This window comes from Lepisma saccharinum, chromosome 9 (assembly GCF_977018435.1).
Source record: "Lepisma saccharinum chromosome 9, izLepSacc3.1, whole genome shotgun sequence".
Classification (NCBI taxonomy): Eukaryota; Metazoa; Arthropoda; class Insecta; order Zygentoma; family Lepismatidae; genus Lepisma; species Lepisma saccharinum.
Window position 1 is genome coordinate 34510458 of NC_139237.1, and position 15244 is coordinate 34525701.

At 37.8% G+C, this 15244-nt stretch overlaps 1 protein-coding gene across 1 annotated transcript in view; it reads left to right on the plus strand.

Moving 5' to 3' along the window:
• Window positions 1-14273, plus strand: part of LOC145991991 (dexamethasone-induced Ras-related protein 1) — a 542058-nt gene extending 527785 nt beyond the window's left edge. The window contains exon 5 of the mRNA XM_083127981.1: window positions 8834-14273. Within this exon, the coding sequence (XP_082984107.1) occupies window positions 8834-9215 (382 nt within the window). The 3' untranslated portion in view covers window positions 9216-14273. The remainder of the gene's footprint in view (window positions 1-8833) is intronic.
• The last annotated feature ends 971 nt before the right edge of the window (window positions 14274-15244 follow it).

The window sequence follows — 15244 nt, forward strand, 5'->3', positions numbered from 1 at the left end:
AGAATTCTTCAAATAATTGTAGTGTAAAAAAACTGGGATCTTCCATTTCACGTGTAGCGGCCATTAACAAAATATATTTCTTATTAGCGTCATTTTTAAACGTGGCAGGAGCTGAGAAGTAAATTTTTAGAACATATAAAAATACATTTATTAACATATGGTAGAAAATTAATATTGAATGAAAAGTGCAATTTTCATTACCAGCTGACTTACAGCTGAAAGAAATACTTAATTTTCCTCACCATGAACTACTAAAAAAAAATAGTTCAAAGCCGGTGGGACCCGGCCTGCAGGTCATATGAGTAACTATATATCGTAGGTCACCTATCAATGGGTAATCCCTTTATTGTTATTTTCTTACTGCTCTATTTTTCATACTCTTAAATTATTCTACTGAATTTTCGGAAATTTTAAGTGCATATCTTCTTACATTTTCAATATATTTTAAATCATGAAACTCACATACTTTCTGAATACTATTCAAACATTTACTAAAGCAGTGACTGGCTAAACATTTACTAGAACTTGGTTACAAATTATTTTTCAGAGGAGTTGATATATGTTGTGCTTGCTGCATTCTGCTGCGATAGTTAAATATTTATATGTAATATAATGCACATCCTTTAATTCTATAGAGGCCAAGCGGCTCCAAAATATTATTATGGATTAGCAGAAAACTAAAGCCGCCTAGTAAGAAATCCATTAGATTAGAGTTGGCTACTTTTTTTGTTCCTTACTGCAAAGTCCTCAATTATTCAAATGGACAAAAACCTACATACATACACGCCTACGTGCAGATCCATTGGCAACTCCCGGAAGATTTTCAAAGGTGGTCAATATCGAGCAGTACTGTCCTGTCCGTAAGAGGTGTTTGAATTTTGTTTTAAATAATATTTATATCAAAATATAATGGGGGCTGAGCCTACAGTTTAAAGCGTATCCGAACTCCTATGTGCCTCCACCGTGTATCGAACCAATGACGCCCTGATTACGAAGCAACGACTTTAGCACTATGCCATCGGAGAGGTCTATCCTTACGTGGAATGTAAGGATAGGATCCTTTCATGTATATGTGTCACCGAAGAAATGTTTTAATGGAGGCAAGATAAGAGAAAAGCAATTGAAAAGTAGAGAAAGGGAAAGAAATAAAAAGTAGAAATGAGATGAGAGAGAAAAAGGAAAGACGAAAACAGAAAAACAAAGAGAAGCGATGAATAAGAAGCGAGACACATGGAGAGAAAGAGAGAGAGAATAGCATTGAAAGATGCGAGAGGAAAGAAAGAGAGAGAAATAAAGAAGCGAGAAGAAAGGAAAGAAAATAATAAGACAGTATAGAAAAAATGCACAGAGAAACAGGTAAAGAAAGAAGGACTAAAAACGAGAGAAAGGAGGAGAAATATAGAAACATGACTGAGAGAGAGAGAGGGGAGAAAGAAGAGAGAGAAGGCGATAGTAAAGAAGAAATTGAAAGATAACATGGGTATAAAACAGAAAAATGATCAGAGAGGAGGTAAACATGAACAAGCATACAAAAACTAGAAAAGGCCAAATAGCATAAAGATACAAGCATAGGAAAAAAGAAGGAGCAGGGAAGAATACGTAGCAACTTTTCTCATACGAAGGGGACAAGTGACCCTTCCCATCGAATCTCCCTCGGTGTCCCGACAGAACGTACCAGCGGCAAAACGTACCACTTGGGTTTTCGCAACGAACCGTACCACTCAGATAAATACCTACCTTCAAAATATTTACTCCGCGACAAAACGTACCACTTCAAGGAAAACTAACTTTGGCCTTCTGATCAGTACATTATGCACAGGTAGCTCCACAAACCATTCACGGATAGCCCCACGAACCATTTCCGGTAAAGTTAGGTTAGGCAAGCATAGTTAAAATTGTGTTCGTAAAACAATGCGAAACAGCTCTAAAAAAAAATCAGCTTACATCAGAGACAATATTCTTGCTGCTAACATAACTAAAATGAAAATAAAAAAAATGACGAAAAGATAAAACAAATTAAAAAAATGTGAACGATAGCTTAACCACAGCTGATTTTAACGTCAAAATAGCTATATATACAGTATATAGTAATTTTGCCAGTCCAAAGCCTGGATAAAGTGTGATGGAAAGCAGCAAAACTAGAGAAAATCGTAAAATCGTAATTTCGGTAAATGATTTTTGATGCCGTCCCATCAAGTGGTACGTTTTGTCGCATTGCAAATATTTTAAGACTCATTAGAAGACTCTTCGCAGGTAGCCGGTCAGGTGGTAGGTGAGTTTTGTCGGTGGTACGTTTTGTCGGTGGTACGTTCGGTCGCGTATTCATCTCCCTCAGGCATCGTTCGTATCCACGGAATCAGGAAGATAAAATATTGCATTTATAATTCAGATTTAAATGATCGTATAAATTATCCTCCTTACCAATTGGTTATAAATATATGATTAATAAAGAAGGGGATATGCAAAAGTAGCTGTGAATATCGCAGTTACGTAGCAACTGCAACTCTGAATTTGTTTTCTTTTAAGTGACGGTAACACAGTTACGTTTTGAAAGGAGTAAACTCATTTATACTTGTGGTAAGTAATGACTAGCGTAATGCGAAATGAAGTGTAAAGCCTCAGATCTGTGGTAAATTAATTGATTGATTGATTTGGTGTTTAAGTCCACTTTATGCACAGTAAGGTTAATCGGGACTGGACCTACAGTTTAAAGTAGGATCCGAACCACTATGGGTCTCCACCGAGTATCGAACCCGGGACCCTTTGATTACAAGGCGACGATGCTACCACTACGCCATCGAGGAGGCTGATCTGTGGTAAAACGTAACGATAAAAAGTAAGGGCGTGTTGAGAGGAGAGTTGGGGTTCAACACCTCCACCACCGAAATATTTCGGAAAAAGGTTTGTACTAATAACAAAAACTGAAAAGTCAGCTTTTATGTTAATTTATTCAACCGATATTTTAAAATTATTATAACGGAAATATATTGTTTATTCTAGGTGCAATTACTGCTCTTCTTCGAGGGAGGGGAGGAGCGTGTCGATTGAACAGCAGATAATTTAGTGTGCAGTTTGAGACAGGTTTATGAAGAATTGTCAAAATGTAACTCTTCTGTGTTTAATTGCTTTTCTGTCTTCACAGAAACATATGGTATTCCACCCCCTTCAGAATCAATTAAGAAGTTCATTCTTTCAGCATGTAAGGCGACTTACTTCCAGCTTTAGCTTACGCCATCATGCAAAAAGAGAGTTATATTGGCCAATACTAGTTAGTCCGGAATCTAATCTGGTCTACAGACACGGAGCAGTGTTGTTAATAAAAAAACTGATTGTGTTGATTTGATTTGATTTGAATTTAAAATTTTGGGCGCTTCAGCACATAGGCTAATTTTCACCCGTCACGTTATTCTGTGTCCAGTCCCTTACCATAAGTAAGATAACACAACTGCAATGTTGCTTAACTAAAGTTTTAAAATATTCTGACTCGGGTTAAAATTTGAGGCTGTAAAAGGGCGCTCAGCACAAAGAAGGACAACACACTCACAGTCATACGAGGATTATACTGGCCGTAGGTTCAGGCGCCAGAGCCTCGTTAGTCTGCAAAGTGCAGTGTGGAAGTGAGGTTGACAATTCGGTGTTCTACGTGGAAAGATCACCCCTTACACCCCTGTTGCAAATATGCTTTATGATGTTGCGCAGATAGCGATAGTAGCTCAGGACCTAACAACCACACTCGCGGTTAATCTCCACTCGTTTGGTGTAGAAATCCCACCTTTCGGAACTGTCTTCACTAAGTCTCCCACCTTGTTTGCTCCAAACACCAAGAGGAAGATCAAGGGCAACTTCCCGACAGCTTCCCCGGATGATCAACCTTTCAGAATCCTCGCAAAATGCCCCACAGATTCCAAAACGTGCTCTTACAAAAAATATCCGCTTACAAATCGCCTTGCGTTGACAAAAATTATCTACACATGTCAACGAAAAAAAAACGCTGTTTATCTTAAATTTAAGGTGCTTTTGAAAAGTTACTATATATTCTGTTAATTTTCAAATGAAGTGAAATGATGGAGATACCAGTATAAATTCCATGATTGCATATGTGAGAACATAAATCAATATACGGGTGTATCATTTTTCAACAGAAATGTACGCTCGAGTCGAATCAACTAGGAAGACACAATGTACAGTCACGTGTAATAAAAATTGGATACCTAGATCCTGAAATGCCCGCTTTCTTGCAAAGCGTTATGTGTGTTGTCTAAATCTAGAACGATGAGCCAAGTTCAATATCACCTCATAGTTAGGCAACCCACATAACGAATTGCAGGGAATATTTCAGAATATAGGTGTTCAATTTTTATTGCCGGTGACTGTACATCATGCACATGGGAAGAAAAAAGTTTATTTGTAATAACTTAAATATAAGGTCTGTTAACCAAATGTTTGTTTAAACAAGATACAAATAAATATTTGTCCACCCGCACGAATTTTGTATAGTAGCCACTGCCACTAGCCAAATAATCTAAGTCAAAAATATCATACTTTAGTAATGACCACCATGCACTTTTGCAATCAGATATTTCTTCTTGTTGTTTCGAACAGATTTATTCTTTATCTTTGCATATAATTGACCGGGAAAATCTAGCCAATGGTTACGTAAATTAAATCCTGTCAGTATTTTTCACTCGCGTTTATTTTGTATTTCCCCACATTGCCTTGGCAACGTATGGTTGTTTATTGTAACCTCGGTGGAACGAAAACAGGTTGCACTCACTCGACGTCATGCATCACTAAGCGAATGAGTGCTCGGCATTCCAAAGCCTCTGGTCCAAATTATTGCTTGGATTCGCTCGGTTGTCCCTGCGTATGAATTCACACCTCTTGAATGTCCGCTGTTTACCGGCAGCAAGGATGTGTGAGCCGGGAATTATCCATTAATTATTTATCGCTTTAATGTGTAATTCTCTTTCAAACGTGGATATATCAGTTGATTGCATTAGCTGAATTCTCAACTTAATGGAAATATTTTGTGTGTATTATTACTACGCCTCGGAAGCTTTACACCATTTAAAAAACTTTAAAATTACAAAAAAATATATCTATTTTATAGCTGCCTATAAATTTACTTCAATGACAAACGCCACATACATGTCAAAGTAATTCAAGGAAACAACCGGAGTGGATTTTTTTCACGGTAGAGTGGTTCGTATCCCACTTCAGAATTAGTCAGTCCCGATTACCCTATCCATGCATAAAGTGGATTTAAAACAACAATTCAAACAATCAAACGAACGAGTGTATGTTTCACTGTTCAAAAATTGCCAAATACACATAATATGAAAAATCCAATTATGTATTGGTCTAGGAATTAATTCGTGCGGTTGTTGCGCACACATTGAAGCTGTAGTTCAAACACAAAATACATAAATACCTTAAGAAAAATATTGTCCATCGCGAGCCACCACTTTCGCCTATCTGTCAGGCAAGTTACGGATTCCGTGGCGAAAGAAGTCCTCATCCTTTGAAGCGATCCAGTCAGAGACCCATTTTTCGATATCTTCTGAAGAAGTGAACCGCTGTCCAATTAAATCGTTATTCATGCAATCGAACAAGTAGTAGTCTGAAGGAGCAACGTCTGGTGAATACGGCGGGTGGTAAAACTTCCCATCCGACATTTTCTAAATAGGTTTTGACCGGTTTTGCGACATGTGGGCGAGCGTTATCATGTTGAAAAATAAGTTTATCATGTCTGTTCTCCCATTCTGGTCGTTTCCTGGCCAGAGCTTGCTTCAAACGCATTAATTGTCGTCGATAACGTTCTCCATTAATAGTTTACCCGGTTGCAGCAGCTCATAGTACACCACACCTTTCATATCCCACCATATGCACAGCATAACCTTTGCAAAGTGAATATCTCGTTTCGGTTGTGATGGACCTGGTTCACCTGTCTTCACCCAGGCCTTTTTTCGTTTCGGATTCTCGTAATGGATCCACTTCTCATCGCCAGTAACAATGCGATGCAAAAACCCCTTTCTTTTCTGTCTTTGAAGCAGCAATTCGCAAATGGTTTTTCGTCTTTCAATTCATGTGGAACCCAATGTGACATCTTTTGAATCATTCCCATGGCTTTGAGGCGTTTGGAAACTGTTGGTTGATCAACGCCTAATGCTTCTGCAAGTTCTTCCTGCGTTTGACACGAATCCTGATCGAGCAATGCTCTCAATTCTTCGTCTTCAAATTTTTTTGGCTGTCCAGGTCGCTCTTGGTCTTCCAGGCCGAAATCACCACTTCTAAACCGTGCAAACCACTTCTGACACGTTCGCTCAGTTAGCGCATGGTCACCATACACTTCCACCAAAATACGATGACTTTCGGTAGCACTTTTCTGCATGTTAAAGTAATGAAGCAGAACACCCCGCAAAAACACTTTATCTGGCACGAACTGCGCCATGTTCAGTTGACTACAAAATGCTGTTGTTGTCGCGTCAATCAACTGCCCTATACTACGAACGATGCGCGCTGACAGGAGTTTTCAACGCATGTGTGGATACACGGAACTGTAGGACGATACGCTCGTTACGCCATTTCTTGTCCAGGCGCACGAATTAATTCCTAGACCAATACTATTGAACTTTTTATTTTGAGCTGAATATAATACCCTTCAATTCTTTTCCTGTCTCTGTCAGTGAGTGCGCCAGAAAGGGGTAGGCATGAGGATGAACCACCTCCCCTCATCGATCTGTTCTCCTTACTCTTTACCACGTGGGGGAATGGTTAGCACATCGCGCTACGACGCCAGGGATCCCAAGTTCGAATCCCGGTCTGGGCATGGATTTTTGTGAGTGTCCATTCATCGATTTCATCATATCATCACTCATCCTTAACTTCGCAAATTAGCCAAAAGTGGTGGCACAAAAAGCAAAGTAAAATAAAGCAAATCAATCAATCACTCCTTACTCTTTACACCGTCCAGCAAACATCAAAGAACAGATAATGCTCTTTTAACCTGAATATGTATTTGTAATTAGGCGTATACTGATGAAAGTGTTCCTGCCACTTTCCCACTCATTTTTATCTGTCGCTGCCACTGATCTTTCTGGTTATTTCAACCAGGCACCAAGAAAAAAACAATCTTCGCCCATGAAACACGACCCACGTTAGAAGTCAAGATAAATAAATTCTACTCAAAGCAGGATCGGCCAGACGATAATGTCGTCATATGTGTTCAGAAGTCGGCCATTTTCTCATTCTCAGTATAGTGTTACGGTTATGTGTCTTCTACAGAAAGATGGCAAGAAACCGTTATACTGAATCTAATCTTCGGAACTAGGATAAAAGTTTTGCAGCAAGATTTTCCAGACTGTTATGACCTCTCGCAATCTTAACCTTAGCAGACGCTGTTTCTTCGTCTCCTTTGCAGGTGTTTGTTCACAATCTGGGTCCATCGCAGCCGGCATATGTCACAAAGTATTACTTACAATCTCCTTTACTGCACAATCTTTATACATCCGATGTCTCTGGTCACAGACGATGCTTCCCAGTCATATACGCCGATGACACAATATTTTTGCAGACAGCTAAACCTATGTTATGTTTCACGGTCAAATCGTTCGGGAGCGGCGACAAGCGCACCTGGCAGCGAGAGTTCGTCTGCCGGCAAACTTGATGCAACATCCGCGTAACTGGAAAAGCTAACTTTGTAATGAAATAAGCTCGTACAATTAGATGGACAGTTACAATTACAATAAACACGTACGTTGTTACAAGAGGCGTTGGAAATGTTCTCCTCCTGCATTCACACATTTACGGGTTTTCACTACACAATTTCCTCTTCCAAAATTGCTTCAATTTCTCTCCTGATATTTTCCTTCAATTCTTCTAATGTATGGCTTCAGGTTTAAAAGCTTGGTAGCTCGCCACGCAGACGACTTAAAAATGTCTGTTGCTTGTGCAAGGCGCCGGAGGGATTTTTGAGGAGTGTGTTCCAATAATACTTCAACGTCGTCGACTCTCTCCTCAGTAAACACACCCTTCACCTTCTTATCAAGAACAAACCCTGTTTCCCTAAATTTGTTCACAAGTTTTCGAACTCTGTTTCTGTGTGAAACAGCAACATCTGGAAATTCTGCTGCGAAACGCCTTATAACTTCCTTCCCTACAAGAATTCGTAATGACTTAAGAGTTGTACATAAAAATTCGTTGTTTAAAATTGTACGGATAGCGTGGCATTATTAGACTGCAGAAAAGTACCAGTAATACGTAAACTAAAACAAAACAAAACAATATAAAACACTTGTTAACACCTTAACACTTCACAAACACGTGAAAACTGAACACCAGCTATCTGGATACTGAAGCACTGATGCGTCCAGTGCCAAGGTCAGCGTACAGCTGTGGATCTAAATGCCGGCAGACGCGCTTCCACCTGCCCGGAGAGCTGGCCGTCGACCGTGAAAGCCACTGTACCTTCGACAACAGTTTAAACATAGGCTCGTGAATAGAGACCAAATGGGCGTAAATAGTGACTGCAAGAGGACAAACTAATTTGTACCTGGAATTTTTACTAACTTTTCATATATTAGAGTCCAGACGCAACCCCTACCTCACAAAATCCTTGGTACACTACTGCCTGCTCCCCTTCCGAACTCACATTGTTACATTGCATTATGTCTCCCAAAATATTGGATTGATGTCATTCTTACTCACAAAGTAAGTGCTATCTGTGTCGAATTTATGAATAAAATTTGACTTTGAAAGTTCGGTTTATAAGCAAGTCTTTGTTAATACGAGTACTCAGATCCTTAATTAAGATTTTTTTTTTCTGTTTTTTCAGAACGGTGTCAACGGATGAAGTGGTTCAGTACGTCACAACCCAAGACTGCTGCGTCTTTCTAGAAACCTCAGCAAAGAGGAATTTGCGAGTAGACGACCTGTTCTACGAGCTCTTCGTCCTGGCCAACCTACCGTTGGAGATGGCACCGAACCTCCACAAGCGCATCCACCCCAACCAGTGCACCCTGGCGGTGCCGGGGAGAAGCAAGAAATGCATTTCCATCAAACGGCGACTGAGTGATGCGTGCGGCATGGTGGCACCCAATGTTAGGAGACCTAGCATTAGGACAGATCTGATGATTATGCGAACCAAGACGACGCTAAGTAATGGAAGCCGAGACAGTAGTACTCGAGCTAGAGACAGGCGGTGTGTGATTCAGTGACGTGTGTTGCTTTTTGTGCGTGGTTTGTTGTGAGTGGTGCTAGGCAAAAGGATCGGCGTGGTCTGGTGTCCAAGGATCAGGAAGTGACAATTACTTTGTTGTTTGCATGACGTAATGTGGGCATTAGCTTGTCAACGAATAGTGAAACAACAGTGTTGCAGTAATCAGACATTAAACGTCTGCATACATAAGTACATCTGTTATATCGAAGCACATATGTAATGCAGAACACAATGTTACTTTAAGTGAGAAACTGTAAATGAATTCATAACATATAACGAAAAAAGTAACTGACATCAGAAAATGAGCATTGCTAATGTGATTTCGTACAGTGCATGGTGCAACACTGCCGCACGACTTTTCGTATTGGTTTTCGTGGATAAGTTCACCTTGCGCCCAGATTGTCCCTTCAGACCACAACACGCTCGTTGATACCTCCCGGTGGCATGCAGTTGTTATGGGGGGAAAAGTTTTGTGAAGAATTCTGGTTTGATTCATGCTTCTTCGGTGAGTGATTCGTCCAGTTGAAACGAAGTCAGAACTGGTAGATTCCTTCTTCAAACAAAACAGTTGTTGACTTATTTCAAATAATTCTACATTCCAATCATGGTTTGCAGAAAAACCTGGATGAGCAGAATTTCTAAAATACAAATCGGAACATGGGTAAAAAATAACCTAAATCATAATGTAATTTTAATTGTACTTCTTTCTCATTTCTCTTCATCATTGTAACTTTATTTTCTGTCCTAGTTAGGAGTCATTAATACAAATATAGCGGCTAAACAAAGCGACTCTTGCTTTGATTATCTGCACTATAGTACTAGATTTCTTTTGTTTTCTGATAGACAAAATAAATATCAATGGCAATGTTAAACCTGTGACACGTGGTGCATATTTGCAGGATAATAAGGCCGTTATCTAATGACTTGTAGCGTCGTAACAACACGTTAACAAGCAAAACATTATTAAGAAAAGTTCACCTTGGGATATGCATGCTGTGAAAGACTGATAGTGTTGTACGGTGACATATGAACAAAATATAGTCTATTCGGATAACTTTTCTTAGTTCTGTTCTTGCAGTGCTGCCAAAATATACAGAGTATTTGCGTGATAAGTATCCAAATATGAAACCATAATATAAATTTGATTCAGTCTTTAAAAAGATATATCCTTTCAATAAAAATTAAAGCATTCCACCGAATAACGCTGTATGGCACTTTTGGGAATGTGCTGAGTTACCAGTGAAATCATGCTGCCCTGTTTCTACAGGCTACAAGCTGGCCAGTCATAAGATCGTATGTTGCCCAAAGATTGCTACTGTGTTTGCATAAGGTTTTATGTTGTTTCTACTGTAGTCCAGTAACATACAACAGTTTTTTCCGTTGTTCTTGCATTCACTTAAATGTGCCATACAGCGTTATTCGGTGGAATGCTTCAATTCTCAAAAACTTTTCTCCTTACTTTTCCACACAGTGGATTCAAGATGGAATCCCTTAGTCTCAGTGGCGTTGCCATCCAGTTTCAGCCACCATCTGCCCACCAAAATGCATGGAAGTTTACGTGGGAAATTTTCACTCATTTATTTTATAGGAGAGCAATAATGGCACACACAGAGTGAGAGAGAGCGAGAGAGGCATAGATAGAGAAATTGAAAGACAAATATGCATAAATAGAGGAAAACAGAAAGAGAGAGAAAGGAGAAGGATGAGAAAAATAGAGAAAGAGAATGAAAGAGAGTTATCAAAAATAGAAGGAGAATTAGCGAGCGTAGAAGAGAGAAAGAAAGAAAGAGATGGAGAAATCGAGGACGAAAAAGAAAGAAATAGAGAAGAGAAAAGAGACGGTGAGAAATAAAGGAGATGATACAAAGGTAGAGAAAATGAAAAAAGGAAAAAAACTAAAAAAAAAGCAGAGCCCACTTGATTCAGGAAATAATAATTTTGTCGCAAAAAATAGAAAATATAAGACTTTTTGTTTTCCACAGAATATGCGTAAACATGTGGCGACATTCGCGAGAATCAATAAATTTTACGCAATATACTAAATTTTATTATTTACAATGTAGTATGAGTGAAAAATATATTTGGCATATCATTTTATCCACTTATAAGCAACTTGTTGAAATGATGAACGTTTTTTGTTGTTTTCGCAATTGTGTCCGAGTGATGCCCGCTGAGCAAAGTTTTTCCGTTTGTTCAGAGCAAGGACTTTAGCGTATTTCGCTCATTGATCAACTAATGGTAACTCACATCTTTTACACCAATCGGAGCCTATCCATAACAAATGGAAGCCGGCCTGAGTGGCTAAGTAAGCGTAACCCACTAACAAGCCAGAGTTCCCAGTTTCGAATTCTGGATGTACCATTTTGTTTGTCTCTCATGATATAATTCATCATTCATCCTCGTCGTCGCAAGTAACTGAACAGGTAGAAAAGGATCTAAAGTAAACGAAAGAGCAACAAACACACAACAAGTGAAAATATGTATTAGTCCTATTAGTGAAATTCCTTCAGAAATCACGCTGAATTTCATGCCGTGAAGAACAATTCAGGTATGCTTCTAGAGCAAGTGAGCGATGCTCGCCGAGGAGACCTTACTTAATTGTCAAGTACATGAGCATCACTTTGCTCTTTAACTACTCAAATTCTGTACGCGCACCTGAAAGCATCTCTGTGCTGCCAATTTCAAAAACGTCTTGTAGAAATTGAGCAACTCTGTATTTACGTTGAAATCTTGAAGTGTTCGACACTCCAGTGTTAACACTCACATTAGTTTCTGTAGGGCTCAAACATGAGTACGGTGCAGCACACGATTTCAGAGTATTGAGTTTATCACTTAGCGTTTAAGTGCACATGCACATACGCGGTATGAACAGTTCCAAATACCAACTATCTCTTAACCATCTGACAAACCTGGAAAAAGAACTGGAAGAACAGATTTGGAATTAGTTTCTACGTTCCGAATACATTCAGACTTCTGGTATACAAGGATTTCAGTTATTACCTTTCTTATTAGTGCCCAATGTTGTAGATCGCATGACCTCAAGCAAAAAATGAACTGTAAAGTATTTAAGTGTGCAGACTATGGTTGACAGACGTTTTACCATGTGTGAAAAACAAACAGCAAGTATTCGTGGACAAACTGCTTTAAGTTGTGAAAAATGGACGACATAAAGAGGCTGAGTGCAGAAGGACTGAAAATGTAAATTTAAACTGGAATTTCCTAGTCACACTAACGACATAGATATTCATATGAACATTGCATCCCTTATTGTTTTGATAACCCACATCAACATTAAACAATGACCGCATAAAGGATAAAAAAGCAAACTTTTTACGAATCAACTTGTGTTACTAGTTCAACAAACATGAATCACTGGAAGTCATTGTAAAAGGCTTCGTACAATTGAACGAATCATTGTAATGATTTGCTGGAAGGAATCGACTTATTCCTGAAAAACACAATACTTGTCTGCAAGCCGAAAGAAACATGACAGTTCTGATTTCAAGTAGCCTTGTGGCAGCCATTTTACCGAAGTCTGTAGCTAGTGTTTCTTTGCTGATCCTCGTGCCGATTGTTAGTCCAGGATAATTTGCTGAGATTTCTCTAAATTATCCAAATATATTACATCTCAAGAACATGTTGTAAGGCTTGTTTTTATTTGTAAATAAAATAACTGTTCTAGTCTTAGAATTGACAAGCATGTCGATGCATATGTGATAAATATAAGCCTACTTTGTTGTGTAACCGTTGATTGTAATCATTTTGTTTTTCCTTTTCAAATTTGGTTGTATCTTTGTGATAATTTACATTTGTTAATATGTAGTACTCTATAGCGAAACTAAAAGTTGAATTACGTGTACCTACGTGGGGCCAATTTGTTTTCAAAATGGCAATGTTTTTGTTTCAAATAGTTATTACTGTTGATAATGGGACATGTAAATCCATCTTTAAATGTGAAATGTTGCTAGAAGTGTTGCAATATTTAATTTATTGTTGTTTATTGTCTATACTGAGTTAATTCAGCCCAACCAAATGATATTAAAATAATAATTTGTTTATTTTGAATGAATCGTAGTATGTCATACCTGGCTCTGTGAGTTGATCAGACACACAAACCAGCATGCTATAGAGCGACCACGAACAAAAGACACTTCGGCCAGAATCCTTCGTGCAACTTCTCCTCCATCCATTGAACTCAGGATATGTGATGTGGAAGCATGATCAGGTCTACTCTTTCCCTCCACGCGGGAGTAGGATGCACAGAAGTGGCGGGTTTGCGCAAGTTCTTTTGCCTAATTAAACAAAACTGACACACTGTGCGAGAACTATAATCAATCATTGCGATCAAAGTTGCCACATTAGAGGGGATATTCTCAGGTGCAGATTTTTGGTGAAAAGGGAAGTAAGAATCTTAATATGGAAAATATCGATATGACATTGGTAATTTGAATATGTTAGACTTAAATATTGTGATCTAGGTTATTTGAAGTATGAAGAACACTTTATTTGGAAATGCAAATTAGTTAATGGAGCAAACGTCATTATCTACTTTTCGGTGCTTTTCATTCAAATCTTAAGCCTCGCCATACGAGAAAAACGAATGACCTCTATGATGGACACTGCCTCCTATTAATCTTTTCTAGTGATAATGCATATGTAATTCTTTTGCATGTTTGAACGTGCTTTTTATTTGTTAAAATTTGATTTTAATTTATTTAAAGCACATTGCTATTTGAAAATTAATTTGAGCAATATATTTTGAACCTTAAAAATTTAAAATATGCAGCTCTAAATAACATAATTTTATTGTAACTAACAAGTAATTACGCAATAGCCAAGTATCATTTCATGCAGTTGATGAAACTATAATATAGTACTACAAATATTTCGTTTCGAAAGTAGACTCTACAATTTTTATTTCTGAATCACATTGCTCACTCCCAGTCCTTTAAAGTTTGCCAGTATTCAAGTTACACCTTTATAATAATAAAATAACAAAATTAATATGACCATTATATATGTGTGTGATATCATATCCTGATATCAGTCAGGAATTCTACCATTAGAATATTACTTATAAAAGCATAGATAAATAGTTCTTCTGTGTATACACAAAAATTGTTTAAACCGTATTTATGTGTTTAAATTAAATGTAAACATTAACACGTAAGTAGTATAAATAGCTATTAATATTATATTCAATGTATAATAATTGTACTTTCTAGTTTAATTTTTATTATTGCATAAGCTTTCTGCCAGTTAATCAAATACATTCTTTCATTTTCTTCAGTAAATTCAAAACTCCATACTTTTAAATTAATTTCAAATACATTGAAATTATCAGAATGTCTTCTGTTAAATTTTTAAAGTTATTGCAAAGTATTCCTAAGTAGTTATTTTTTTATTCTACATACAGATTGATTGATTGATTGATTTGGTGTTTTAAGTCCACTTTATGCACAGTAAGGCTAAGCGGGACTGGACCTACAGTTTAAAGTGGGATCCGAACCACTATGTTCCCTCACCGAGTATCGAACCCGGGATCCCTTGACTACAAGACCACTGCACCATCGGGGAGGCCGACTATTCTACATACAGAATACTCCATTGACATGTACTGCTTTTTTAGCTGTAAACACAACAATGTATATTCACGTATTGCAAATGGAGAATTATTGTCAACAACTAAGTTATAAGTAAAAACTAAATTGTGTTTCATATATAGAAACATGGAAATATGGAAATATTTCAACTTTACACTGTTGTAGTTGACAACAAATATTTACATTTTTTTGTCGGGATATACATGATCTCAAACAAACGCAAATTTATTTTTAATTGCTTCTATTTAGTTTGTAATATAATCTAATTAAAGTATGTTGCTTAGTCTACCATTACTGACTATGAATCGATACAAATTAGGGAATAATTATTACAAGGTAGGTTTCACAGTGTGAGAGTTTTACTTGTTCTGGTCTTGTCTGTTCTGGAACACTTTCTGTCAATAAAATATGAAAAACTACTGAC